Consider the following 27,117-nt stretch of genomic DNA (forward strand, 5'->3'; position numbering starts at 1 on the left):
CAGCAGCAGCTGCTCATGTGATGTAGCAAGGGAAGGGTTGCAAGTAATTCCACGGCAACTAAACAAAGCAAAGATGGTGGTTGAAGAAGCATCTCACTGTAAGCAGCAGGCACATGGTCCCACAGGGCAGCTGTGTACCTGCTGTGTGCGCTGTGTCCATCCCCGGGTGCAGCAGTGCTTCCTTCCATGACGGATCTCCTCACCCTCCAACTTTCTGTGGGCCCTTTGGATGCAACTTTTGCTTCTTTACAGCACAGAAATTAAAGCCCAGCCGTCCCCGTGTGGCTCCAGCGTATGAATTACAGCCTCCTCTGAGCTCCAGCAGCTGCCTCGTAACCCTGCGAGGAGGTGCTGCTGCTAAACATAGAAGGGATCTGCAACAACAAAACCCAACAAAGACATCAGCACACATCATGGAGTTGGCAGCCAGCAATCCATAACCGCAGTGAGGCAATGCTGCTACTTGGTTACACCACAGCAGCCATAAATCCTCCCCCTCCGACCTCTCTGTGCACTTCTCAGGGGTTGGAGATGATCCTTTTTTTGGGTATTTTCCCCCAAATCACACGTGTGGTTCTTTGTTCAGAACCTCACGAGGATTAAAGTGACCACCCCGTCCTGGTAACCTGGATCACTTACAGCTCACACAGCTCCGCACACAGGAAACAGCTGCAGAAATGGATGCTAAATGGATTCCCATCAGAGCCAACATTCCCAACAGGCAGCGCTCAGAAAGCAGCTCAGCAGCTCAGCCTGGCATTACTGTGAGCAGAGGCAGAGGCAGCCCCCAGTCCTCCTCCAGGTACCACTCGTTATAGGAAAGCAGTGTTCAGCACAACTCATCTCTTTCCACTTCACACAAACTGGGAGCTGGAAAATCCCACACAGGCCCCAGGCTGCTGCCAGCAGCTGCTCCTGGCTGCTCATGTTCCACGGCTCTTTCCTGCCCACCCCCATGACTCAGGCCGAGGGGCTCCCCTCATCCCCAGCACAGCGTCAGGACATTTTCCTTTGTGCTGTGCTGAAACTTTCCCCTGTTAAATGTCACCACCCCACGTCTCCAGAGGGGACCACCCTGCACTGTTCCTCAGTGCTGCTGCTTATTGCTGTAGCTCTCATTCACTGCAGGAGCAGTGGCTGCTGCTAATCACAAGTGCTTGACACCCACCGAGACTGAGCCATCCCACCCCATCAGGACTGTGCCATGCTCCAGAACCATGGCAATGTGGCACTGAGGGACGTGGGTACCCTGCGTGGTGGGGTGGGCCAGGGTTGGGGATCTCTGGTCTTTTCCAACCTGAATGATTCTGTGATTCTAAAGCACAGACAGCTCCAGCTCCAGCTCCAGCTCCCTCTGGCTCCATGTCAGCAGCAAGCAGGGCTGGGCTGCACACATGAATGCTGCTAAGGGGCAACTGGTGACTCAGCAGTGACGCATCCTGCTGGGTGCAAAGCCTGGAGCTGTATCGCACTGATTCCCATTTTCCATCAGGTTCTGTTCCCATAGTGGCTACAAAAGGAGCCAGCCCTAAGTTGGCCATGGTTGTAGTTGTGCTGAGCAAGATGCTTCCACAATCATCCCAAAGAATCCCCTTAGAAGAGCACACCTGCCCCATCTTGTCACTATATGCTTCATTATCTCCTTTTGTACTTTGCCCAGAGGTTGTTTGCATCATTACAGACCTTTCACACGCGCTGCTGGCCTCAGATGGCAGATGGTTTCTTTGCATGCACCCTAATGGCTCCTGATGCTCCCATTGATGAGCTCCTTGGAAGGCTCAGAGCAGCACACAGCTACCGCACCCTGCAGGGCTGCAGCCAGCAAGGAATGGAAAGTGAAATGTCCCAGGTCTGCTGCACGCAGCTGTGCTTCTGCTGGGATTCCAAACCGTCACTGCTGCCGGTCCGTATCTTTGTCAGAACTGAAAAGGAAAAAACCCAGCCCTAAGAAATGAGCATCCAGTCTGTGCAAACAGGAAACTTGAAACACGGAACGTTTGGAAATAACAGGTTTGTCTAAAGGAACCAGTTCCTGTAAATTTATGGGATTGAGGAACCAGCAACAACGGGTTTTACAGGCTAAAATGAATCCATGTCATCACTGAAGTTCCTGACATTCAGAAATTAATGGATTCTGGGGAGATACCGAAACAAACATGGCTTCCAAAGCAGCCGGCAGTGCTCCACAACCTGATCAACATGTAAGTGCAGCACAGGAGGGAAGAGGTGCCAGCAATGCTGTGACACAAGAGGTGACAGCTCAGCTGGGGCTGCGCTGCAGCTCGGAGTGGATGCTCACACCTGAGTCATTTCCTCCTGCCGTGGGACAGGCACCGTGCCCAGAACAGCTCCTGCACCAACACATCGTTCAGTTCCAGATTCTGTTGGGTGCACGGCAGAGAGCACAGAGCAGACATCTGATCAATACGCCTGTTTGTTCACGACCCCTATTTCACAAGCAGACCAAGTGCTGCACAGGGATCAGATGAACAGCTTCTGCTGCTCAGGATTTGCCCTGTTTGAAAGCTGCCCTGCACATAGAGCAGGGCTGGATTTCAACCTGTCACTTACTGCGGCCTGTAGTGCAAGGAGCAAAGCACACGGTGTGACAAGGCAACAGCACGAAGCCCGACACATACAGAGGGAGGTACAGTGAGGACCTTCAGTATGAAGGCAAAGAACAAAGGCAATGCATACAACACAACCACTGCTTACAGAGCCTGACAACAGCATCATTTCCCAGCAAACCCAGCACAGTACGCATTGCTCACCCCAAGCTCCTCTTCTGTCTCTGGACAAAAGCTCTGGAGCTCACACCAGGGACTTCCTAGAGCAATAAGCAGTGTCTGCAGTGCAAATTGTATCTTAGTACTGCCTGAAAGCAGATTTTCTTTTTTAAGTCCTTAGTGCTTTCCTAACTCTTCCACGTGAAGCACATTGTGAAGGACTGTCTGCATAAGTTAGAGTAAAGTAAATCACAACCAGCTGCTGTGATCTGTGTATTGTGAGTTAACTTCTAAACACACCTTTGCTTTTGCCAGTGAAGCACTGACAGAACTGGGCTGGGTTTAGCTGCACGGCTACAGTGAGATCCAGCCACGTGTTACAGAAATAAGTGTTACTTCTGTGGGCTCCCCAGCCATCACCCCTTGGCTTAGTGGGGAGCAGCACAGCCACATCCTGGCACTGACCTTAACTCAGCAGCAATTCAAGGTTCCAGATGGAAAACTGCAGGAAGATTTGTGGCTGGCTCCTGTCAGGAGATAGGAGGTGTCTCTGGAGATAGAGAGGAGCAGAAACACCCTGCTGGATCTGGCCACACTTGCTTGGAAGCGGTTTCTTTTCATTATCTGGGAGCAGTTCACAGTGCAATGCCAGATGCCCGTATTTTCCATCACACAAATTGTATTTCCGGTGTTAAAACCTCTTCAGCATTAATCTTTTACAACATCCTTTTTATTATCCTATCCAAATTAATTCTGTACTATGCTTTGAGGATGAAAAAAGCCACATAAGTGCTAAGCGTGTTTGGTTCCATTGCTTCACGCCACTACAGCTGCATACAGAGTTTGCCCTTTCATTAGGAGAATAAACTCAAATAACAACAGCAATTAAAGACACGACCCAACACCAACTTTTCATTCTGTAAATAAATGTTTAATCAAATGGAAATGAAGACATGCAGCTTTTGTTGGAGGCAGGAAATTTCCCTGATCTCATTCTCACACTTTCTTTTGCATTAAGGGTGGGCAGTGCTTTCTGCAGCATGCTGCAGGCTTTATAGGGAGCTATAAAACACCAGGAGCCAAAACAAGAACTTAAAGAGAAGAATCTCTCACAGCACAACCACTTCTTTAAACGAAAGACCGCCTGCTCTGAGCTCTGCTCCCAACCCTGCTGCACACCCTGGACATTTATCCTGCTATGCAACATGGCAGCTGCTAACACAGTCAGTGCTTTATGGAAAGATTCAGAACCTCATTCTAAACCAGGCAACAACACCAGCTCTGCCAAGAGAATGGAGCAGCCTTTGCATGAGGCCAACTCACAGCCACAGGCCACTTTCCTGCAACCTTGAGGAGTGAAGGGATGGCTGCTTCCTGCAGGCAGCTCAGGAGCCACAGAGGCTGATTTGTTCCAACTCTGTGGTTTCCAGTATTCCCCTGTGCCGTGAGTCCTAGAGTGCAAGGTCCAGTATAAGAAAAACCCATTCATAAATGACACAGCTTCTCCAAAATGCGCCGCCTCCAGGAAGCTGCATTTCCTGAAAGGTGGGGATGGGATCAGCTGCCTGCCCTCTCCTTGGCACTCTGCTGCTGTGCTTCGCCCCATTACAAGAAATGCTTTGTAAAATTTCCTTGACTTTGTGAAATTATTTGTTGGTAAAAGCTGGTGACCAAGGCTTCCTAATATTAATACGCTTTGTTTATTGCTCAGCAGCACGAGCTCTGGGTTTCTGCGAGCTACAGGAATGAGGGAAATCTCAGCCCCTGACTCAGCAGGGGTCCATGATTTACGCTCTCCCTCATGCTACAAACATTATTCCTGTGACTGCTCTCTTTATTTCTCATGCTGCTCCTTTCCCATAATTTATGAACATACAGCCCTTCCTTAGAGAGGTGCTGCAGGACACAACCAGCAGCCAGGAGCCAGGCGAGATGGGCCAGTACCATGCAGAGCTGGGCATTCTGTGCACACAAACAGAGCCAGGGTGGCTGCTAGCCCAGCTCTGCTCTCTGCTTTAAGTACAGAGGCATCACTGCGTGCACCCCTGCAGGAGGCAGGTAAACGTCCCCTGCTTCTTCAATACAAAAAATCCAGCATTAAACTCTCGATTACACCAACTGTCACAAGGTTCACCCTCACGTCTGTTCCATAGTGGTCTGAGCAAGTAAAGTAATAATGAATGGGCTGCACAATTTAAATGTTCTCTAAGTCTGTAAAATAAAACTGAGGTTCACTTAAGAGTTCTACTTAAAATCAACACAATGGTGCTCCGGAACTCACCATTTTAAGAGCTGCCTCGATGAAGGTCTGCTACCTCAGCACAGGAAGGCCGCAGGTGGGTAACTGAGTAACAGCTTTCAGGCTCAAAGAAGTCAGGAATTCTCCTAAACAACAACAGTAAAATGAATCATTCTTGTCTTTAAGGAAAAACCCAAAACATAAATAAGTGACCAAAGCCACTTACTTGTGACTTTGCTTCCCAGTATCTCCGCTCTGTGTAGGATTGTTTGCTGCCTCTGAATTCTTGCTGCTTTCTGAATTTGAGAATAGGGGATTTCTGAGCTTTTGGATGCACTCTGCTACCACCGAGATCAGTTAAGGTTCAGTAATGGAAATGCTCAGTAAAGGTTCAGTGGGAACAGAAGCTGAGTAAGACAAAGTGCACCTTAAAATCCAGCCCAAGATGCTCAATCTACTGTGCTCACTTCTCCCACTGATTTTATTATGTGACCTGCATTCCCTGCTGTGCCACTGCATTCAGCAAAGCATTCCTAACTTAATCCAGTACTAAAGACATGGACTTCTGTAGTCACTTCACACACAGGGCTATCTCATCACTCAGAAATACTATAGCCAAGCTTCATGGTGCAGATACAAACATATTTGTGTTAACAAGCATCCTGCAAAGCAGCAGCTCCATGTTTCCATATGTAGAGAGAGCCCAGTCCTAAAACCCAACCAGGGGCAGACAACCTCGGTTGTCCTGTTCATGTGCTCTGACAACCCCCAGGGTGCTCCCTTCCAACTTACCCCCACTGAGTAGCTCGGGTCCATGCTGGCACTGTGGGGAAGATGGCTGCAGTCTCTGGGGTGGCTGTCCAGGCACTGGGGGCACTTTGCTCCATGAAATAATAGCACAGATCTGGTTCTATCCAAGCAAATTGCATTGTGACACCAGAAGCACACAATGATATTACAAGGGACAGCACACAAAATGGGGAGATTCCAGCGAGGTGCTTTAGAGAGAGCAGCATTTGAAGTTGGCAATTGTTTTAATTACACTTCTTGAATACGTGCACCTTTTAGGGAGGCAGTTATTTTTTCATTCTCACTTTTCCCATCTTGGATAGCACTTAATTACATTCATATGCAACGGACAAATAAACATTATTGCATCAAAAAATATATCAGAATGTAACTTAATTCTCAGCTGCAGAAACGCATCAAGTTCATCAGGCACCACCCGATGCCCAGGGCCAGCAGTTCCGCGGCTGACACACTGCAGAGCTTCCCCACGTGTCAGAGCTGGCTCCGCTGCCGCCTCCTGCCCGTGGTGTCCCGGCCTCTGAGAGCCGGCAAAGTGACACTGCAGGGTCTGACAGCGGGTGCCTGCACAGCTCGGGGGACACCGACGTGCCCGGAGGGATGGACGGCCCTCCCTCGGCCGGGGCGGCTGCCGTGTCCGTAATCAGCTCGCAGGGAGGTTACGCTGCCCTGAGCCGGAGAACGCGGCGATAACGGCAAGTTTCCACTGAGCTTTCTGAGTTGCAGTACTTGTTCCCTGGCTTGAGTCAAAGCCGCGGTCAGCTCGTAGCGTTCCTCGCACTCTCTGCGCACCGTTTCCTGGAGAAGAGTGTTCTGCAAACAGAAACAAACCCTCGCTCTACAAAATGCCGTCAGTGAAAACACGCGCCTGATAAATTCCACTGGTTGAAGGCAGGGCGCCTGGAGGGCACTGATGCACGGAAAGCCTGCAGTGCTCCCTTACACTTTGTTTTCCCCGGGAGTTGCTCTGATGACACACACTGGCATTTACACACACATCCTCCTCTCAGGAGACAGTGGAAAATATGAGGTAAGTCAGAGGAGCTGCGCCTGGTCTCCTGCCCACCCTCCAGCACAGGGAAGGCAGGAAGCAGCAAGGTGCAGAGCCCAAGCACTGCTCTGCCACTTCACTGCAATAAGATGCTGCCAGTATTTCTGCAATGGTGAACTGCCTTTTTTGGTGCCTTCACAGATGACTGAGATAAACCATTATCCACATAGTATTTTTCACAAACTTTTCACTGTGATTACCAACACCAAAATGATAAGCGACCAGCAGCGCTCCTTGAACAGGTAAGTGTTACACAAGCCCCCAGGTTGGTATATTACATAGAACTTCCTTGTGACAATGACTTTTCTGGTTTCCAGTTGAAATCAAAAGTCAATGAACATCAAAGAGCAACGTGACTAAGTCGATTCATACAAGTCAGAACAGTGACAGCACTGATGCAAACAGAAAGCGGCCACTTCCCTCATTTTGCTCTGCTAAGGAAGAAGTTGCTGCTGACTGAATGGAACAGGGCAATGGAAGGTGAGCAGCCAGGACAGTCTGTGACATGGAGCACAATGAGCAACACAGAGAATATTCCCAGCACCTGCACAGACATTTAGAATAAGCCTCTAGTGCTGAAAGCCTGAGCTGTGCACAGAGTCTGACCAGGAACCACCCTCAGGAGAGAACAAACGAGAACCTGAAATGCACCACATCATTAAGGGCACAGAAGGAAGATTCGGATCAACACTCAGAGTGCTCACTCTGTGAGCCATCCCCCAGCTACAGGACGGAGCAACTGCCAACACCGCTGTCATGCCACCAACACAGCGCTTCCAAACCAGGACTTCACTCATTTTGAAGCTGCATTTTCAAAGTTTATCCATTTCTTTGCCTGCCACTAATTACTTTGGACATTCCAGTCTAATCTTATCTGCAGCCCCTGACTTCACTGTTTTCATGTTTCTCATGCAGCAGTGTGGCCCTCTCCCCACCCTTTCCATTATATTCCAAGCATTCAGCAAATGTTTGCGGTAAGAATATCTAGCAGTCACATTTCTCTTCATATAACGATTCATTTTTATGCTACAGACAGTGGGTTTACTGGTGACAGGTGGGACAAAGGCCCACAAGCACAGTATGATGCAGGCAACACGCTCCCACCACAGAAGAGCAATCCCTGCCCCACACACCACACAGTACGGGGCTGAGTCCACACTCATTCCTATGCATGAAGATTTTTCTTGCTTGTTTTGGAAATACTGGACCTCATTGTGGCCTTCCAGTACTTGAAGGGAGCATATAAACAGGAGGGGGAGCAGCTGCTTACAAGGGTGGATAGTGATAGGACAAGGGGGAATGATTTTAAATTAACACAGAGGAGGTTCAGGTTGGATCTTAGGAGGAAGTTGTTCACCCAGAGGGTGGTGATGCACTGGAACAGGTTGCCCAAGGAGGCTGTGGATGCCCCATCCCTGCAGGCATTCAAGGCCAGGCTGGATGTGGCTCTGGGCAGCCTGGTCTGCTGGTTGGTGACCCTGCACACAGCAGGGGGTTGGAACTGGATGACCATTGTGGGCCTTTGCAGCCCAGGCCATTCTATGACTCCATGATTCTAAAGTTAAAGATTTTTTCCTTTCTTAGAAGAGCATGGACCAAGGTCTGAGCACTCATTGAATGATTCTAGCAATCATGTGTCTCAAAGCAAGAAGAGCATGGAAAGCTCCTTGGCCACATTCCTACCTCCTCTTGCACTTGACTCAAACTATGCATCAGCCGCGTCCTCTCCTGGGCTAATTCTTCCAGTTCATCTGACTTGTGTTTAATTTCTTTCCTCATACTATCCAGTAATGATTTGTTATTGTTCTGTTCCACCTTCAGCTGAAATTCAAGTTCAGTAATCAGCCTTTTAAGGCTCTGAATTTCTTTTTCTTTCTCTTCATCTTTCTTTGCAAGTTTGGTTTGAACATCTTGTAGCTTCTTCTCAAGAATTTCTGCCTCCATCCGTAAGCTGTCGGTGGCACTGGATATTAATTCAGGTATCTGCATGACAAATATTGGATTAGTATAAATTCAGTGTTTATCCTTAGACAGAATGAAGTATCAAACAAATAGCCTCAGGAAAAATCACAAATCCAAGCACAGAAGTCTTCAGAGACAAAAACTGTTATAAATTGTTATTTCCAGCTCATTAAAAACAGTATGATGTAATAAACTTAGCGATACCATCTCACCACATTTCTTTGACTTCTCCACATCAAATCTTTTGAAACCCAAAAGCTGAGGCTATAGGCACCATTTTCAATTTCTAAGTAAAACTTCAAAAACTCTAGAGCTGGGTAATGGGAATGGCAAATTATGGGATGCAACAAGCCATGTAGAGGAGGGGAGCTGCTAACCGGACCTTAACACAGCGGTGATGGGTTGATGGGAAGGGATGAAGCAGTGCAGATGGCTCTGTGACAACCCGCCGTGGTCTCAAGCAGCCCAAAGGCTTTCAAATCTGACCCCATTAGTTTAATAATAATTAGCAATTGCAGTCTGGGGATGTAGATAAACGATAGAGAGACAAAAGCGGAGGAAAGCAAGAACTTGCACAACTACACTTGTTACATATTAACCTGCTCAGTTTTCCAAAATTTCAGCTGTATGCTATAGACTGAGATTGGGAACAACTACTGCATCTTCAAGATGCACATGGACATTTCTTTCCTCCACATACTGTTTTCCAAAGGTTGACATCAACTACTGCCACACACCATTTCCCTCGAGTGTTACACACCTTCTTCTGGAGCTCTTCATGATCTCTCTGATATTTTGTGATTAATTCTTGCTGCTTTTGTCTTTCAGTGTCTAGTTCTACTCTGGCTTCTTCTTTGACTTTGAGAATTGCTTCTTTGTGCCGCGCTTCACCTTTGGCCAGATCAATCTCCACCTAGAGAACAAGTGCCTGTTGCCATGCAGCCCCTCCCAGAGAACCCACTGGGAGCACCAGAAGGTGGGGAAGGAGCCCACCCGAGGAACGTCCCCACGTCCAAAGACTGAATGCCAACATTATATTTCTGCAGGCTGAATTCTAATGGACTTAATTGTAGTGCGTGGAAGGAATACAAAAGGCATGTTAGACAAGCACAGAGCTGTCCTAATTACTTAAAATTATTAAAAGCTCAGAATGAGCTTAATGATAATCACCTTATTTCCTACACCAATTACGATCAAAAATGTAACAAATTCCCTTAACCCTTTTTGGGGAAAAGATAAAAAAGATAAAAAGATAAAAGATATTGTCATTATTTTTAACATCAAAATACACACAATTCTGGGCCCTGAGCACAGACTCAAATCCCCCACCGAGACTTGGCTTACAAATCTGCATTTGTGAGACCCTCAGACCGCTGTTGTTACAATACATACAGATGTATCTTCTACATCACCAGGTATGGGAGTTTGGATTCTAACCGCAGAAAAAATTACTTGTGATAGATATAATAGCACATATTGCTACCAAAGCAGGCCATATGTTGAAGGCTACTTAATTACTAAGAGTAGAAAAATACACGCAGTATAAAAAATGGACTCATTTGGAAACATACACAAACGCTTTTCATACTTAATGCTTGAATCCAGCACAGCTGATAACCACAACAGGGAAACAAATGGCAGCTGATCTGCAGAGAAAGCATAACGACTACTAATTGCTTTAAAGCTACTTATGGGCTCCTCATTCATCACTTATAAAAATCTCTCACATGTTTACATCAATTTGCCTGTTTTTCATAAAAGATATTTTTTTATCCATTACAATTCAAAGTTCTTCTACATTTAAAATACAAAAGTGGAACACCCTAAACTTTGTGCAATGGCACCCTGACCCACGGAACGATAACTGCCACATCTCTGACTTCTGACTGACGAAAACATCTTTAGAGCACTTGGCATTCAATGCATCTTAATGGCTGTGATACCAAAGATGTAATTGCTCTCTCCCACCAGCAGCAGCCTTTATCTTGTACTAATGTCAAGTTGAACAATACGTTGTGATTATGCAGACAGCGTGACCTCATTCTAAAATTATATCCTGCCACAGAGAAGGTAAGCGCTTTTTAAAGAGATGTAACAGATCTTAATTGCTGGTAGTCCAAAAATTTTCTTGAGACTAAATAAAGCTTTCAGACACGTATTACATTCTGCACGCACACACACACACACAAAAGACATTAATTTTAGCCACCAATTAAATAAGGCTTAAAGCAGAAATGTTGGAAGTTGTTCAACACTGCATTTTTCCTTTGCAATCTTTTCAAGCAATTTCTTCTATTGCTTTTTTGGAAAGGTGGCAGGTTACCCCAAAGCCAACACACTCACAGCTGCCTGTGTTGAGCAGCTGATCCATCCCACTGTGACACCATGACACTGCAGCCAGGTTAGCACGGAGCTCTGCACACAGCTGGGAAACCATCTGCCATCACACACTGTGACCACACGTAGGTATTTTTTAAATCAGTGGAGAATATTTTTTGACAGAAGACCTCTAACCCAAGCACACACATTAGAGGACAATTCAGGCATGCAGAACACAGTAATACCCACTGAAGACAAGGTTAGGCTTGTAAAACACTTCCAGAAAGAGGACACATATCAAGAGTCATTTAGACCTTGCACTCCTGATCTGTCGCTCTGATTTGAAGGGAAGGTAAGCAAAGTAAAGGACATCTTTCTCATCAGCTTGTTATTTCATAGAATCATCACAGTTGGAATTGACCTCCAAGACCATCAATTCCAATCAAGCCATTCCCATCATGCCGACTAGCCCATGTCTACAAGGGCAGCATGTCCATGTTTCTTAAACATCTCATATCCTAACGCCAAACCTGAGCCTCCCCAATGTGACTTGAGGCTACCACCTCTCGTCCTAACACATAGATCTGTTTTACAAATAGCCACCTTCAGTTTTGGTTCAACTTGCCAGCAAGCAGGAAAGTTCTGAATTCTCTCTACTTCATCAACAGTGCACATGCTCGGTTTAGTAAAACCATGAAGCACCTTCCATATGTATATTTCTAAGTAGATTGGTCTGGACAGAAATCTGCAGCAACATGCTCTCCTGCAGATCAAGGTCTCCATGTGGCTGTGGCACACAGCTGGGGTGGGCTGTCCATGTTCATCCCTGGGAGTTTGCACCTGGGATCTCAGCATCTGCCATCTGACATGGGCTCTTCACAAATACCCAACAGTTGGAAAGTCTGGATCAAACCTGACCATCCCCAAAGACCACAAATGCTTACACTAAATATTTCTTACATTCAGTTCCAGCCCATGTAGACAGATCACTCATTGTGCAGAAAGAACCTATTGACATGTTTGCATTTAAGGAGGGAGGTATCCGGCTGACTGTGCAGGTTCATGACAGATGACTAGGACTGAAAAAAAGAAACTGAAATTGTGCCAGCTACACATCCAGCATTACCTTCTCCCTCCAGTTATCTTCATTCCGCATCTTCTGCCTTAATGTTTCCTGCAGCTGTTCTGTTCTGTTCTGATGAGAAATCAGCATTAACTCCCTAGAAACCACAAAAACTTGTATGTAAATATGTGCTCTGCCCAGATTGGTGGCATGCCATTTTCTTGCAATTAAGTCCTTTGTGGCAAGGGCTCCTCTTTTCCTCTTTGTTTAGTATTCTGTGCAGTAAGCCCAAAGGCACAGCAATAATCACTACTTAGCATTTGCATACTGCTGTCACACATTTAATGAATGTTATATGTTGAAGAAAATACTGCAGTTAATCATTCTTCTGTATACATACATGCAAACCTCAACTATTCTTTAAATTTTCAAGTCAAATTAAGAACACCGAATAATTCTATGATACTCCAAACAAACTGCTGTAGTTAACCATCTCACAGTATTACTACAATTAATTTTTAAAACTGCAATAGCCTCAGAATTAAAACCACCAAGTGGTTGCTATTGTTGTAGTTACTGTTTGTCATGTGAGGCTTGTAGAGCAAAAGCCCTAGGGAGTTCAAATTCTTCTAAGTTACATTATCAGCAATGTACCAACTGGAACAAGTCACGTAGCTGAGGTTTAAGCAGAAGGAAAATATTCTTAAATTAACTTGTAATATCTTTTCATGCACGACCCACATACAGAGCATATTCAAACTCTTTAGGTATAAAAATAGCTTAATGCCTCCTGGTGTACCATCACTATCTAAGAAAATCCTTATCTTCTCTGAAAGCCACTATTCCAAATATATTTTCCCACGTCAAAATAAATAATATACTGCCACATTTTAAGCAGGAGGCAGCACTTTATTTTGCCAATGAAAGATAAGTTAATATATCAGTAACTGAAAATATATTAGCAGGACGCTTTCAAACAGCAAAGACAAGCCTGTGAACGTTAGGGATAAACTGCATACGTAGATTATACTCAAAGCAAATAAAAATACTGTGGATTTAGGTTGATAAGTTGAGAAGTCTAAAAGAAAGGCACTCAGATACCATTCCAGGAAACAATGAGCCTCAGTAGCTCAGTGCTTCATTTTCCACATCTGAAAAATAATTATAGGGAAAAGGTTAGCTGTGTTGATAGCTGAGAACCTTTGGAATAAGATTAGACTGGTGGGGTGTTGTCCACACGTTTCACTGAATACTAGATCACATCCAAAAACCTGGCGTATTGTAATATTTATAGCATTGTTACTGTTTGCAAGTTGCTAATAAGGTAAGTTACAGGAATTTAAACTCTTCAGGGCTTTTTCTCTACAAGCCTCATATAACAAATAGCAGCTATAACAGCAGCAATAAATAGGTGTTTTGATTAAGCTTGAGCTGGGTTGCCCTGGGTTGCATAGCAGAGGTTTGGTGCGTTGGGTTTTTCTTCCCCTTTTTTTCCCCCCTCCTTGAAGGCACATTTTGTTCTATTCAGCTTTTTGTCTATACTGCTATGATTTTAAAGGTCCATCCAATGAATTCCAGAGTCCCAGGACAGGAGCTCAGTGCTGTCAAGGCTGTCAGAGTTCTGCCTGTAGGTGCAGGCAATGACTGAGGGCAAGGGCAGGCCACAGCTGGGAACGGCGCCTCGCTCCCAGTCTGCCCACTGCCAGAGCCAAGCTCCAGTACCAGTCAGAGAGCTGAGGATCTGGCAGAGAAGGAACACTCTATATTTACAGATTTCCAAGAAGAAAACTTGGGCTGAACATACACAGCAATTATCTGTAGTGACTCAGCTCTGGTTACCTTTCTTGCTTCAACATCACCACTTCTTCCTCTGTCTGTGTGAGAAGAGCTTTAAGTGTTTCCAGTTCACTTTCTGACTGACTGGCTCTTCTTCTCAGATCTCCTTCTCTCCTCTCCTTCTCAGCCACCTCTTCCTGCAAACGTTTGCAAACTTGCTGGCAAATCAGTAGAGATTCTTCCTTTTCCTTGAGCTCTTTCGCAAGTCTATAGAAGAAATGAAAAGCAACACCACAGTTATCCTCATTCACAAACAGAAACTAAAAGATGGAAGTAAATTGTACCTGGAAAAGGAAATACCAGACAAAAAAAAAAGTATATGTTCTTCATGAAGTTAAATCTAGTGGCTTTTACACAAAAACAGAAAATGAAAACAGAAAGAAAAAAAAGAACGTATATAACAGCTGCATTAAAGCCATAAATAAAACTTGCGCTCTCCTTGCTCATAAATGCATTTATACAATAAAATACAACCTCAGCATTTACCTTGACTCAGAAATTCCATTCTCATTTTTCATTTTTTTCAGTTCACTTTGACACACATCAAGTTCTGCTGACTTCACCCTAAGAAAATTAAAAAAGAACTGTATTTGTCCAAAGGTTTGACAGCCTTTACCCACACCATAACCCAAACACCATTTATTAACCCAATACCTGACCTGCACTTTCTGTTTTAGTTAAAAGACAGATAAATAAAACACTCCATTATTTCTTGCTACTCGCAGTGTAAACTCAGCCTAACCCAGGATCACACAAATTTAATTGCTGCAAACAAGATAGTGTGATCTTGCAACACCAACCAATGTTTTAAGTGGGCTATGAATACAAAGGAACAACAATTTAATATGATAGAGGTCTGGAAAATGTGAATGTTTCCTGTAATTTTGTCATCGCTTCACCGATTAATAACCATGGTTAAGCCTCCTATTTATACTTCAACAAATAGAGAATATGTTATTTTATTACATTGCACCCATATTACATTGAAATTTTAATATTACATTGAGAAATGCTGTGCTGTTTATTTAACTCTGTTCATGAAGTCTTTTTTTCATGCTCAGTACTTGTATTATCATTAAAACACTTTGTTGCTAAGCATTCCAAATATTTGCAACCATGTTTTGATCAGTCCCTCTGAATATAGGAACTGAATACAGAAAGTATGTATCATGAAAGATACATCCTCCTTAGAATTTCAGGAAAACATAGAAAACAACAGACAATATTTGGTCTCGAGGTTGGTTGCACTTTTGCATTGCCCTCCAGCTTCATATTTGAAACTAACATTTATTTTCACTGCTGTACTACACAGAGTGATTTTATTTCTGAATTGCACTGTGGACCTGCAATGCAGGAAAGCACTCAGCCCCAATCCCACAGCCTTTAAAAGTGCTGACAGCTCCCACCAAGCCCCACGTGCAGCCAAAGCACAGACCAGCTGTGTTGGAGGGGACCCTGGGCTCCCAAGCTGCTGCTCGGGGCAGTGTGATGGGAGCAGAATGCTCTGTGCCACAACAGCATTAACAAGAGTTGCCTCTTTTTTCCTTATTTCCTCAGCCTTACGATGCCCTCCCATCGCCTGGGGCAGCAGCAGAATGTGGGCACTGCTGCAGGCACTGTTGCTTGCCATGCTCTGAGACCACCAGTTCTGCAGTGAGGACCCTCTTCAGGGCCCTGGCAAGGTTTTGATGGCATTTTCTTCATTCTATATTAATTAGGATTTGTATTTTAACCATGCAACACAGTAAAATTACAAACCGTAGTAACATACCAGTGCATGGGGAATACTAGCGGTAAATTCACGTTTACAGTCCAGAAGTTGTGTGGGTTTCACACAATTTATGCCACGCTTAGTATTAAATGAAGAGTCACATTGAGCTATAACCCCCGTCTTTGCTGCACCATGAGACAGCTGGGGAAGGCAAGCCCTGCTTCCACAGGCAGACACATTCACTCAGTTGGTTAGCAATACAGGATGATTAATATAACACGCATCTTCTGCTGGTCAAAACCTTCACAAACCACTCTGACAGTGTTGTACCTGACAGTGGTACAGTTCTCTTTGAAAACAGTGCTATGCACAGTGGCAAAACAAGCAAACAGAAACCTTACATTAGCAGCTTCCTGTAGTGATCCATCTCAGCTGTTACCTTCTGCAGCTTGTGTTCAGCGTTCTCTACTTGATTAGTTAAATCTGAAACCAAAAACACGAGGTTTATGGCACTCCCTGCAATGCACACTGCATCCCACAGCTCCCAGCTGCCATGCAGGGGGCTCAGCACCTCCAGCCACCCCCCTCACAAAGCAGCTTTGTCATTTGTGACACTTGGTTTCCCAACAAAATATTTTAAAAAATAATCTAAATATACTGATATTTTTGCCTAAAGTCCACAGTGCTGCTATTAAAAATACCATAATTACAAAAAACCAGCTCAAGGTCCCTCCTGTATGAATATTCTGTTGCAATTGCTACTTGACTTATGTGAAATAAGTTCCTTATGTTTGAATGGAGTGAATACTTACTGTCTTTTCAAGAGAATGTTATTCACACCATAGGTATTCACAAACCCATTGCACAGTCACACAGACGGTAAAACTTCTCTCAAAGTCAGGGCTTCCTAGAAATACCTTACTCTGTTGGCTTTCTAATATTTTCTGGCATCCGTTATTCAAGTGATGTATTTGAGAGGGCTGGGAGCAGGGCAGGGTGTTGATGGAGCATTTCCAGGTGAATCACTGCCATCCCACTTCTTTGGCATTCCTCATAAAACTGTCAGCAGAGCAAAGGATCTCGATGCATCCAATGGGCAAGGGAGGTTTCCCACACTCAGCAATGCTGCTCTAGTACATGGCCCTTCTATAAGCTATTACCAACCTTCACACTTCTGTCAAACCCCATGCACCTCAGAACTTCTTTTTCCCATTTCATAAAATAAATAAGCAGGAATTAATTCATATTAAACCCTCACTATCTCTATTCAGCAACTGGAGAGTACCTACCATTCATGTTAGGCTTTCAGAAGCTTACAGAATCCAAAGGAGTAGTTTGGTACATTCCTACTTGAGCCCACACTATCTTGGCACTCAGACTATAAGGAAGTCTCAGAAACCCATGGAGACTGACCCTCCTCATGATAAATGAAGATGGTTTCACCTTTGTGGTGAGGTCTGCTTCCCCCGACAGTATTGAAAAAGAAGTGGAAAGTGAAAAGGTCTGGCAACAGTTAAATTAAGCCTCACCAATAAATCAAGACAAGGGCTGGCAAAAGTTAAGCTGAACTCTGTTTGCACTGTGCTCCAAACAGCACTCATCACCTCTGCAGCCCATTCTCTGCCCTATTTCTGTAGAGCAGAGCAGGTTCTGTACAGGCACAGCACAGAGAGGAGCAGGAACTTGTGCAGCTCTACTTGTACAGGCACACAGTTGGCTGAGGGGAAGCCAAAAGTTCTCAGAACACTGTACGCATGCTACCAAAGCTCTGCTCCCAGCAGCAGCACACACAGAGCACGTTCACACCATAAAACACAGCTACAGCCCAGCAGGGGGTGGCTCGAGGTGAAGAGGACAGTCAGGCACCTTTCTGAAGGCATTCCTCAAACATCACTTACTTGGCCACTGTGCTCAGAGGCAGCAATCCTGTTTTACAGCAGATGAAACTGCTGCAAATCATTCAGCTGAGACTTGCTTCAACACTTTTCATCTGCACTCCACCACCTTCCTAATACATTGCGGTTGTGTGCTTTCTTGTACTATGAGTTAAAACAACCGGTGGCTTTCCAGGCATTAGAAAGGAATTCATCCTCTGACACAAGCTGCTGGTGCTTTGCTCAAGCACAGCTGACATGATGGGAAGGGAACAGGACCACAACAAACAGCAAGTATGGCATAACTGCTCGGCAGAAGCACTTGGAACCAACAGTTTATAACCTCTCTATGCTCTCCTGCTGTCCCAGCTGTCTGCCCAGAAGGTCAGCCACGTTTTCCCTCTGTTCCCCAATAAAGAGCTGTGGAGCATCCAAGCTTGCTGCCAAGCAGCACCAAAGGAGACAAATCACTGACAACTTACAACTATTTAAGATCTGTGTGTGTTTGAGTGTTCCTGTCAAAACTTCCTCTAGGTCGGTTTCAAAGGTCTCCATGACAAACCCACAGTTGTCTGAGCTCTGCTATCTGCATCAGGAAGCTGCACAGCACTCACCAGGCCAGGCTGAGGTGTTTCTGCTCAGAGCTGGCGCCTTCCCCTTCTCTGGGAACGGGAAGTCATGGCCAAGAACACCAAGGATAGATCAGACCAACTGCAGTTACTTTCATTTACTTTTGTGTCTTCAATGAAGCATTCTTCTGTCATGTATTGTTCTGTACACTTTTCCAAAGCGACATAATTCAACTTTAATTTCCTGTCATTCATCTCGACATTGGCTTATGAAATAAACGGCTCTGAATGCCTACAGAAAAAGGGGAAAGATTGGCTTCAAACACTAAGCAGATGTTAGACAGAACATGTGGGAGCAATCTAAAACCCACAACAACAAGCTCTGCTGCACTGTGACTGCTTTGTTAAAGCAGATTAAGTAAAGATCGAATGGCAGTGGGTCAACAAGGCGAGGAGAGCCCTTTGCACGGGACTGGCTGCTACAACCAGCTTTTCATAGATCTGAGTTTAATAATATTTTCTTCTAAGTCTGTAATTATAGAAGATGTCTGGCAATTATAAACAACTAGGTCTATTTTGCCCCTTCTTTCTAGATGTGAGAGGGTGGATGCAAGTTGAGGAAAAGGGCTAATGCTTCATTTGGTTCTAGTACTTTGGGTGGTCTTTCAGCTGTTTCTTCTTGTACTCAGTTTGTTTTGAGAAGTTTTTTGTAATGACTGAGCATTGGATGGCAGCTTTACACGAGGGAGTAGATGGATTCAATTATACAGCTGGATTCTGCAAGTCTTCTCAAGAGAGAGCTCCCACCAAAGTCCACAGGAGCTGCACAGCACAAAGTCTGAGCCACAGCGCCTCCATAGCACAGAGCTCTACCAGGTTTGAGGGCCACAGCTGAACTGGGGGAACCAGTGAGAACAGCAGTAAAAATGCTTTGTAACTGAAACTTGTTTTAAAGTTTTAAGTACCATCACATTTTTAAAAGCATAGAATCGTAGAATCACAAGGTAGGAAAGGACATATGAGATCATCCAATCCAACCGTCCTCCCATCACCATTGCTACCACAAGCCACTAAACCACATGTCAAAGCTCCTCATCCAAACACTCTTCAGTCCAAATACATCTCTATATTGCTCTTATTGCTCCCATTCAGTTTTATTTATTATATTATACCAGTCTTTATTATAACTTACCAAGGACATTAACCTTCTTCCTAGAGCGTATTTCATAGCTCCAGAAGTAGTTTGTAGCTATAATTCCTAGGTATATTTTCACCACATTCCAGACACTGGGCAGCTTGTTTCAGGCAGCAAACAAGAAAAGATGGCTTTTACTGGATAGGAGGTAAAACCTTAGAGGATAGTTCGATTGTCCTTAGTGTCCTTAATCCATTCATTTTAAGAACAGTTAAGGCTGTCCTGCCTTCAAGGAGTGCCAAACCATGGCTAAGAGGTATCACCCCCACACCTTTGTGTTTCAGCACTATCACACTCTCCAGGAGGCACAGCACAGAGGATGCACAAAGAAAAGGCATTCTGAAGAACCACAGCTGGTCATCATTTCCTCCTAGCCGTGTGAATTCCCATACATGCAGTGCACAGTGCTGAGAGCAGCAAGCATACCAGGAAATGGCTTTCAGGAACTCAGCCACCCAGTCTGTGGTCCTTCCAGATGCCCTGCCAATGTCACGGTGCTCAGGGAAGGTTCCAGTTTCTGCTTTGTAAATAGCAACAACGGGTAAAGTTTTCAGTGGAAAAAAAAAAAACAACAACAAAACAAACCCACCCCACCCCGCTGTGAACTGCGCTCACATTGGGTAAGCAGCCACTCTAAAGCCATCAATTTTCCAGATAATTTGTAACAGATCCGCAGTGATATCAGTTCAGAAGCACGCATGGTGAAGTTATGTGATTTTCTGCTCTTCCTGCAAATCCCACCAAAAAACAACAGCAAAAAAAACCAAAAAAAAAACCACAGAAACCCCCTGAAAACTTTGGTCTCAGCTAAACAAAAGCTCAGTGCTTCGTCCACATACACAAAATGAAGACTACCTGCCAGTAAGTAACAGTTTCTGGAGAATTTCACCAGCACAGCTCAAACTCATTCTGCCACTGAAGCCGTGTGGACCCCAGTCATTGCTGGAGACCCTTCTGCCTTAGCAGGACCAGCTCAGCTGTGCACAGAAACTCCTCAGCTTAGCTGTGGTCACGGTATGAATCTACCCCGTATCACCGAGTCTCGGGTCTGAAATGACTGTGCCTTGCTGAAAATACATGCATGCCAACAAAGTTTCTTTGCTCCCAATTTCAGAAATGTGGGCCACTTCCCACTACCTGGTTAGAGATATCAAACAAACGCATTTACTGGCTTTTAGCACAACTGAAATCAATGCAGGGAGAAAGCAGTTTCATTTTCCCTTCATTTAAGCATGCACTGGGGAAAAAACTGGGAGGTGTTCTGCTTCGAGGACAACACGCTCTGACTCACTACCTGGTCACTGATGAGCAAGCCCTGCTGGGACAGCCCCCTCCAAGCACCCTCAGAAGTGGGAAGGCTGCGTAGGCCCCACATGCTGCCCTGAAAGAGCACTGACCAGAAATACCCACACACGTCCCAGCACAGGGGCAGGTAGAGGCAGCTACTTGCACAACAATCTCAGATTGAAGTGGTTTTGATCTCATCAAACTTCAGGAGGCTCTCATAGTGACTCAGCCATGCACAGCCTCCCAGATCAGCTGTAGGGACCCCTGGCAGCTGCCCAGCTCAGCAGCACTACCACCAAGCAGATGAGCTCACCTGGGTTGTTCTGCTGGCTCCTGCAGAGCTCCCCCACCCTCAGGGCAGCCTCTGCCCGTGCTGTATCATGTTCTGCTGGAAAAACTCCTCTTGATGACCAGCCCAAAGCTCCCAGCTATGGCCAGCAGTCCTTGCCTTACCACTTTCCCCCTCCCAGAACAGCACTGACCCACCACCATCATTGTATTTCCCCTCAGGCACTTACAAACAGCTGCCCTGGCAGTGATGGAGCTTCTTCCAGAACCATGGAGATGTGGTACTGAGGAAGATGGTTGTGATGGGTGCATGGTTGAACTTGATGATCTTAGAGGTCTTTTCCAACCTTTATGGTTCTATGATAATACTTGTCAGACTAATTTGCATCTCTTCATATTTTTCAAGGAGACCAAAGAAGTCAGCTAAACACCCAAAGTCCTTTCCTGCACAGAACAGAACTATTTGCTTTTATTTAGAATATGTCATGTACTGCATTCTCCAGGATAAACTATTTTTACATACACAAGGAAGTACTCCTTTCTATTTGAGACACAAGCACAGACCTGCCTGGAAGCATCCCAGGGCCAGGCCCCAGCCACATGCATTGATGTCCCTTCTGGAGACTTGAGCAGTACCACCAGGATGGCTCTAAAGCACAGAGAGCTGCCAGGAACAGGGAGGATGTGCCAAGCTCTTATCTCCCCTAAGCACATGTTGCTGTTCACTGCCAGGTCTGGGCCTTCTGCACCTCTGCTCTGAACTAGCACGTTAGTTCTTTCACAATGGCATATAAAACAAGAATAGAGAAAGAAGGAGAAGGAACCTTTACAATACCTTAACATGTGCTTGCTTCCAGAAGCAATGCTATCTCAACAGCTCCTGCTCCCTGCTGTCCAAATTAACTGATGACTTGTAGAGTCAGAGAGACATACAGCCCTTAAGCCTGAGCTTTCTGCATATATTCCTGCCTTTTCAAAGCCAAAGTTATTGGGATGCAAGGCAGAATTTTTCCTGCAGACCTTCTTCTCCTGTGTGCTAAAACTGAGTCAAAATACCATCACTCACCTATTGGCCAGGAAACCTGGAGGTAAGCAAACATTGTTCTGACCATAACTTCCTGGGAGATAGAACTTCTTTTGTCTCAGAGCTTAGTCTGAGCAGATAAAATATGATTATTTCCTTTAGCAAAGATTCCTGCTTTTCCAAAAGCAGAAGTGAAGAGGGACCCTCCTCCTGTAAGGAAATCACACTCCAGCACAGCGCTGCCCCAGTGCATAACTGAAGAGAACAAGGATGCTGTTCCCTCCATCACTTTCACATATTTCCTCTTCCATTTCAAGAGACTGCTGAAAAGCACTAATGAGCCATTGCTTGGGCTAACCCATTTGTCAGTCTCTTCAAACACCAATCTGCATTCCCCAGCTCTCACCCTTCAAATTCTTAGCATCGCAGCTGGAATTAATAGCAAAATATTTCAACAGTACTTGCAGCATGAATAGTGGATACTTGAACTGCAGCCTCCCCAAAACTACAGGAAACCATTCTCTGTTTGGATTTTCAAAGCGGTCTTAAAAGTGCCATTAGAGACACTTCATGCACATAAAAATACTGCTCCTTCTTTCTATGAAGTGTGCTAACGTTCTGCGCTTCAGCTTCCCGGCTACTCCTACAGCTGCCTGCACTTTTATATCAGTGCTCATTAGTCTTATTATGTCAGCAGACCAATGCTAAGCTTATATTTAGTAACTTAAATAGACCACGAAGCAGGAGCTTCAAAAGCCTTGGGAGACAGATTACACGTGCACAGCCGGCAATTTAAATCCATACAGAGGTAAATCTGCACCTATGAGGGGAGCCAGAGAAAGACTGCCACAACTCTGTGAAGAATTATTCTGTAATGGTGATCAAGGCAAGAAAAGGATTTGGCTGGTAATAAAAGTGAAAGCAGGGATATTAGTGCCTATCTTTGAGAAGCATGTGCTATTGCAGTTCCTCCAGTGCTTCCATCCACAACGCTATCACAACACATTACTGGGTTTTGGGGTGTTTTTAAGTGTATTTGATTAGACAGTCGCTCACCAGGCTTTGCTCGGAGCTCAGCATTTTTCAAGACCTGTTGTCTCTCACTAACCACCGAAGCACCGTGACTCTGAAAAGCGGTGTGAAATCAGAAATCAAATCACTCCTCCAGCAAAACGTAACTCACTCAGGTCATTTTCATAAGGGTCACGAGAACCACGAAACAATGGGAGAAACTCGGGGCTGATTTCAGTTCTTGCACCATCTGAAATAGGCAATATTTTAAGATTTATCAAAAATAGACGAGCCAAGAATTTTCTAAGTGTTGTTTGTAGAAATGAGAATCCTTTTGAAACATGCAAACAACGTGTCCTGGTGGGTTGGCTTTCTGTGTGGCTCTTTTTGTTTGTTTGGAGCACTGAACTACTCCAGTACTGAGCCAAATCCAGAATATCAGCATCAATCATCTGCGGAGAAAAGGAAGAAAGAGGAGGAAAAAAGAAAACCAGGAGATGCAGATGTTGTCGATCTGACTGATTTCTGACACACTGACTTCATGTCATTTTTGTTAGTAGTAAAAAAGAATGCCTCACATAATGCACTCATTTCCATTGCTGAGATTTTAGCACTGCAATAGGATTCTTCAGAGTCCTGCTGCTCTCTGAACTCCATACATGACTTATTTATGTTTTCACCACAATTCGTCTGCTACTTCAAACTTGCACTATATGCAGTTTGAAAACAAAACCTGACACAGGGAGACAACAAGCAGCGAGCGGAACAGCGCAGCATTCTGAGCAGCGGTCACAGTGACCCTTGTGCTCAGCATTATGCTGCCGAGATGCTGGAGGATCCAGTCACACCAACCTCTGAGATAACTTTGGAGTGAACCCATTACGTCTGCTGTCTTTTTTTTTTTTAAACCCTTCGTGTTTGGAAACATCTTTAAAAACAGAGTGAGCAGGAGAGGCTGCAGGACAGTGCCCTTCCTGGGAGAGGCAGCAGCTCTGAGCAGCACGATGCTGCCCATCGCCAGATAAACAGAAACACAGCTTCCAAAATATTCCTTTGGAATGCACATCAACAAACAAACAACACCAAAACAGCAGTTGGTTTTTTTTAAATGGCAAAACCACAGATGTCAGCTCACGGTTCCGTCTCCTGTCAATGCTAACAGGGGAAAAGCTTTAATAAACATGGATAAAATCTTTCCAGAATACTCCAGTGTTTCAGGCTTTTTTCTTTCAAAGGTCATGTCTTCACTTTCAGTTATGTTACACCAAAGCGACAAACAGTAATTCAGTTCCATCAGTCCCAGTTTGTTTCTTGTCAAACTCAGATCTGGAGCTGCCAATATTAATGCCAAATTCCATGAGCAGCACAACTGCCCTCCTGGACTCACGGGCAAAAGAGGAATACAGACTGAACTCTGAAGCCTCTGAGAAGGACATGAGAGCTGTTGCTCAGCTAAGGATACACAGTGCAACAGAACACTGCCAACCACAAGGATCAGCTGGAGCCAGGCCAGAGGAAGAAGGGAAACAGCGTTTGGCAGCCATCCCCTCCTTGCCCAGCATGATGCCCAAGGGCAGCACTGTGCCTGCAGTACAGAGGAGGATGCTGCCCACAGCCACCCATGTGTTGGCTTTCTCAACACACATAGCTGTGAGCACCCTCCTCCCAGCTACCACGCAGCACAGCTGTCTTACTCAGAGTTATCTTTCAGTACACAGCTCCCACGTCCTCCATGAGCCCTATATTACCCATGGCATACTGCTTTTCTGTCCGTCCCCCCACACACACAGGATGAAAAAAACTCCAGCTACTCAAGGCTCACATCTCTCTGCTCAGTGTGAGCTTATTTACAGACAGCCACAGGGACATTTGAACAAACAGTGCATGGGAAAGCACTCCTCAACCCAGTGCTCTGCAGCCAGAACATCAAACAGAGCTCAGCCACCACAGTAACAAATGGGTATTTAATGTTTCCAGAGGCTTGGGCATCAGTTTAACTTGGTCCTCTATGTCAAGAACACTGTTAAAGCTCTCGGTCCCAAAGTCCTTTCTCAGAGAACAGAAAGTTCATGGGTTTTTCAAAGTTTGCACAATAAAACATGAAATCCAATAACTTTCCCACCCGTCTTACTCTTGTGAAAGCTACATCTGTTTTAATTGGAAAAAAAAAATCATTGATTAACAAAGACTGGCAATGTTCAAAGCCATTGAAAACTACGCTCTTTTAATTGGAAATGCTGAGCAATCTTGGTAGACTTGTACAGTAACACATGGGGAAGGTCCAAAGAGCAGAGCTGGGCTTCTAGATCAGAAGCTTCTCTGTAAGCTCAAAGATCCTCTTTTTTTTTCAGCACAAAAGTTGCTATGCTATGCACGAACTAGTCTGAACCTGCTCAGGATGTGGCACTGTTATATACTACAGTCAGTGCACAATGCTATGCATAAAAAGCTAGAAAGTAATTATCTCTGCTTGGAGTGATGTTCCAATGCAGAGTAGAAACTTAAGGGACCATATCTGGGTTTTGAGAATCCAGGCTGTAGCACCATGCAAGCACCACATCCTCTAACATAAAACAAAGCAGTTCTGCACAGAGTTTAAAAATGAGGGAAAGTAAGGCAGAAAATGTATCTTTGCAATGCTACCTAAGCAAGCTATGAAGCTAATTACTTACAGGAATCTCTGAAGGAAACAGCTTTACAAAACTGAAAAGGGCACTCCAGTTGTATCACTGGGTCGTTCTCATATCAGTATAAATGTGGTGATACAAACATCTTATTGTAAGGATATTAAGCCACGTATTTCAAGGCTTAACAGACTGTCTTATTAGATCCGAAGATGTTCTAGATCAGGATGAGACATGTAAGGAAGACAGACTGTCCTGTAATTGTTACTGGAGCTCCTGCACTGTCCTTTGAACTGTGCCATCTTTCAGCAGGGAGGACAGGACACCAAACTACTGGACTTTAGACTTTAGCAGCAGCGAGTGCCAACATTCCAGCTCCCAAGAATGCATGTGAACTACCACTGAGATCACTGAAACTCTCACATGCACACACACAGCCACTTCACCCAGCAAAGAGCAACACCAGCTGAGATTTACTGAATGTGACTCCCCACAATAGGAAACATCTTCGGTCCTCAACACTACAAGCACAACTGCTGTCAGTGCTTGCTTAAGGAAGGAACCGCAACAGGCTGCACAGCAGCGATGGAAATTTAACTTGTGCCACCCACAAGTTTCTTACTTTGTGTGAAAAATTAAAAGGCATTTCAACACAAAGGGAATGGCAGAGTGCACCTGAGAAGGAGCAAAAGTTATTTTTCTGGTGATATAACAGAAGAAAGTCAGGTATTGGGGCAAAAGGAGTAAGAATACAATCAAAACACAACACTGTGCAACCAAGTCACAGCCAGGTACCAAAGCACTGCTGCATGGGATCTGTTCAGAGAGCCTGGGACAACCACCATAAAATAGCTTGCAAATAACTGCAATTTATCAGCATTTCCAGTGGAACATCCAGGTTGCTAAATTATAGAACTTCAGGACGCTTTCTTTGAATGGCACAAGAAAAAGATCAAACAAACTTTCCTTCTATAAACACTACCCTCCTAGCAGAGAAAGCTTGATTAACTGCAATAAATAATTGCAGGATCTGCAACTCTGGTGCTGGTTTTGAGCCAGTCACCTTGACTGTCTTCTGCCTGCTTGAGCAATCTCCAGTACAGCGAGAGCCTGTACCACAAAAAGGCAATAAGGTGAAGGCTGTAAAATTATCTGCTCATATCTGGCATTCAAATCCACCTCTGCTGGAGCTTTCCTAACAGCACTGTTACACTGTGACAGAAATAAAACATGCCCTTGGTGGTCTGGGTCGATAACTCATTGGATGAGTCTTCCACAGTCACTGCAGTCTTCCACTCCTCAGTCCTACGTTTGATATTATCACTGCTACTGAAGGATCAATGAAATTCCTTCATCATGACTAGCACTGAGACCCACTGCTTTAGATCTGAAATAACATACTGTGCATAAGGGGGCATGGTAATCACAGTGCCAGTTTGATGGCTCAAAGCCATGTCTGGAACAGCACAACCTCTATACGTTCCAAATACCCTAAAACACCTCTGAGTCAGCACCACAAATACAGTGCTGC

General features: G+C 44.9%; 1 protein-coding gene and 1 long non-coding RNA gene across 35 annotated transcripts in view; one reads left to right on the plus strand and one right to left on the minus strand.

Annotated features, from left to right (window-relative positions):
- The window catches only part of LEKR1 (leucine, glutamate and lysine rich 1), a 58,240-nt gene that overhangs the window by 1,870 nt on the left and 29,253 nt on the right, over window positions 1-27,117 (minus strand). For 10 of the 34 annotated variants that reach the window (XM_085513426.1, XM_085513417.1, XM_085513419.1 and 7 more), the window contains 10 exons: window positions 16,116-16,197; window positions 14,490-14,567; window positions 14,007-14,210; window positions 12,231-12,324; window positions 9,546-9,698; window positions 8,507-8,806; window positions 5,192-6,585; window positions 5,008-5,111; window positions 1,684-1,922; window positions 139-374 (listed from right to left, as the gene is read on the minus strand). In XM_085513426.1, coding sequence (XP_085369552.1) covers window positions 6,247-6,585; window positions 8,507-8,806; window positions 9,546-9,698; window positions 12,231-12,324; window positions 14,007-14,210; window positions 14,490-14,567; window positions 16,116-16,197 — 1,250 coding nt within the window. In that variant the 3' untranslated portion in view covers window positions 139-374; window positions 1,684-1,922; window positions 5,008-5,111; window positions 5,192-6,246. The other 24 variants (XM_085513414.1, XM_085513412.1, XM_085513407.1 and 21 more) reach the window with 17 other exon arrangements.
- Window positions 6,843-9,746, plus strand: LOC146758890 (uncharacterized). The gene is made up of 3 exons (XR_014933449.1): window positions 6,843-7,065; window positions 7,141-7,303; window positions 9,614-9,746. It is a non-coding gene; the product is annotated as an uncharacterized LOC146758890 (long non-coding RNA).

The sequence above is a fragment of the Coturnix japonica genome, chromosome 12 (assembly GCF_054131305.1).
Source record: "Coturnix japonica strain WE chromosome 12, WE-NBRP24, whole genome shotgun sequence".
Lineage (NCBI taxonomy): Eukaryota > Metazoa > Chordata > Aves > Galliformes > Phasianidae > Coturnix > Coturnix japonica.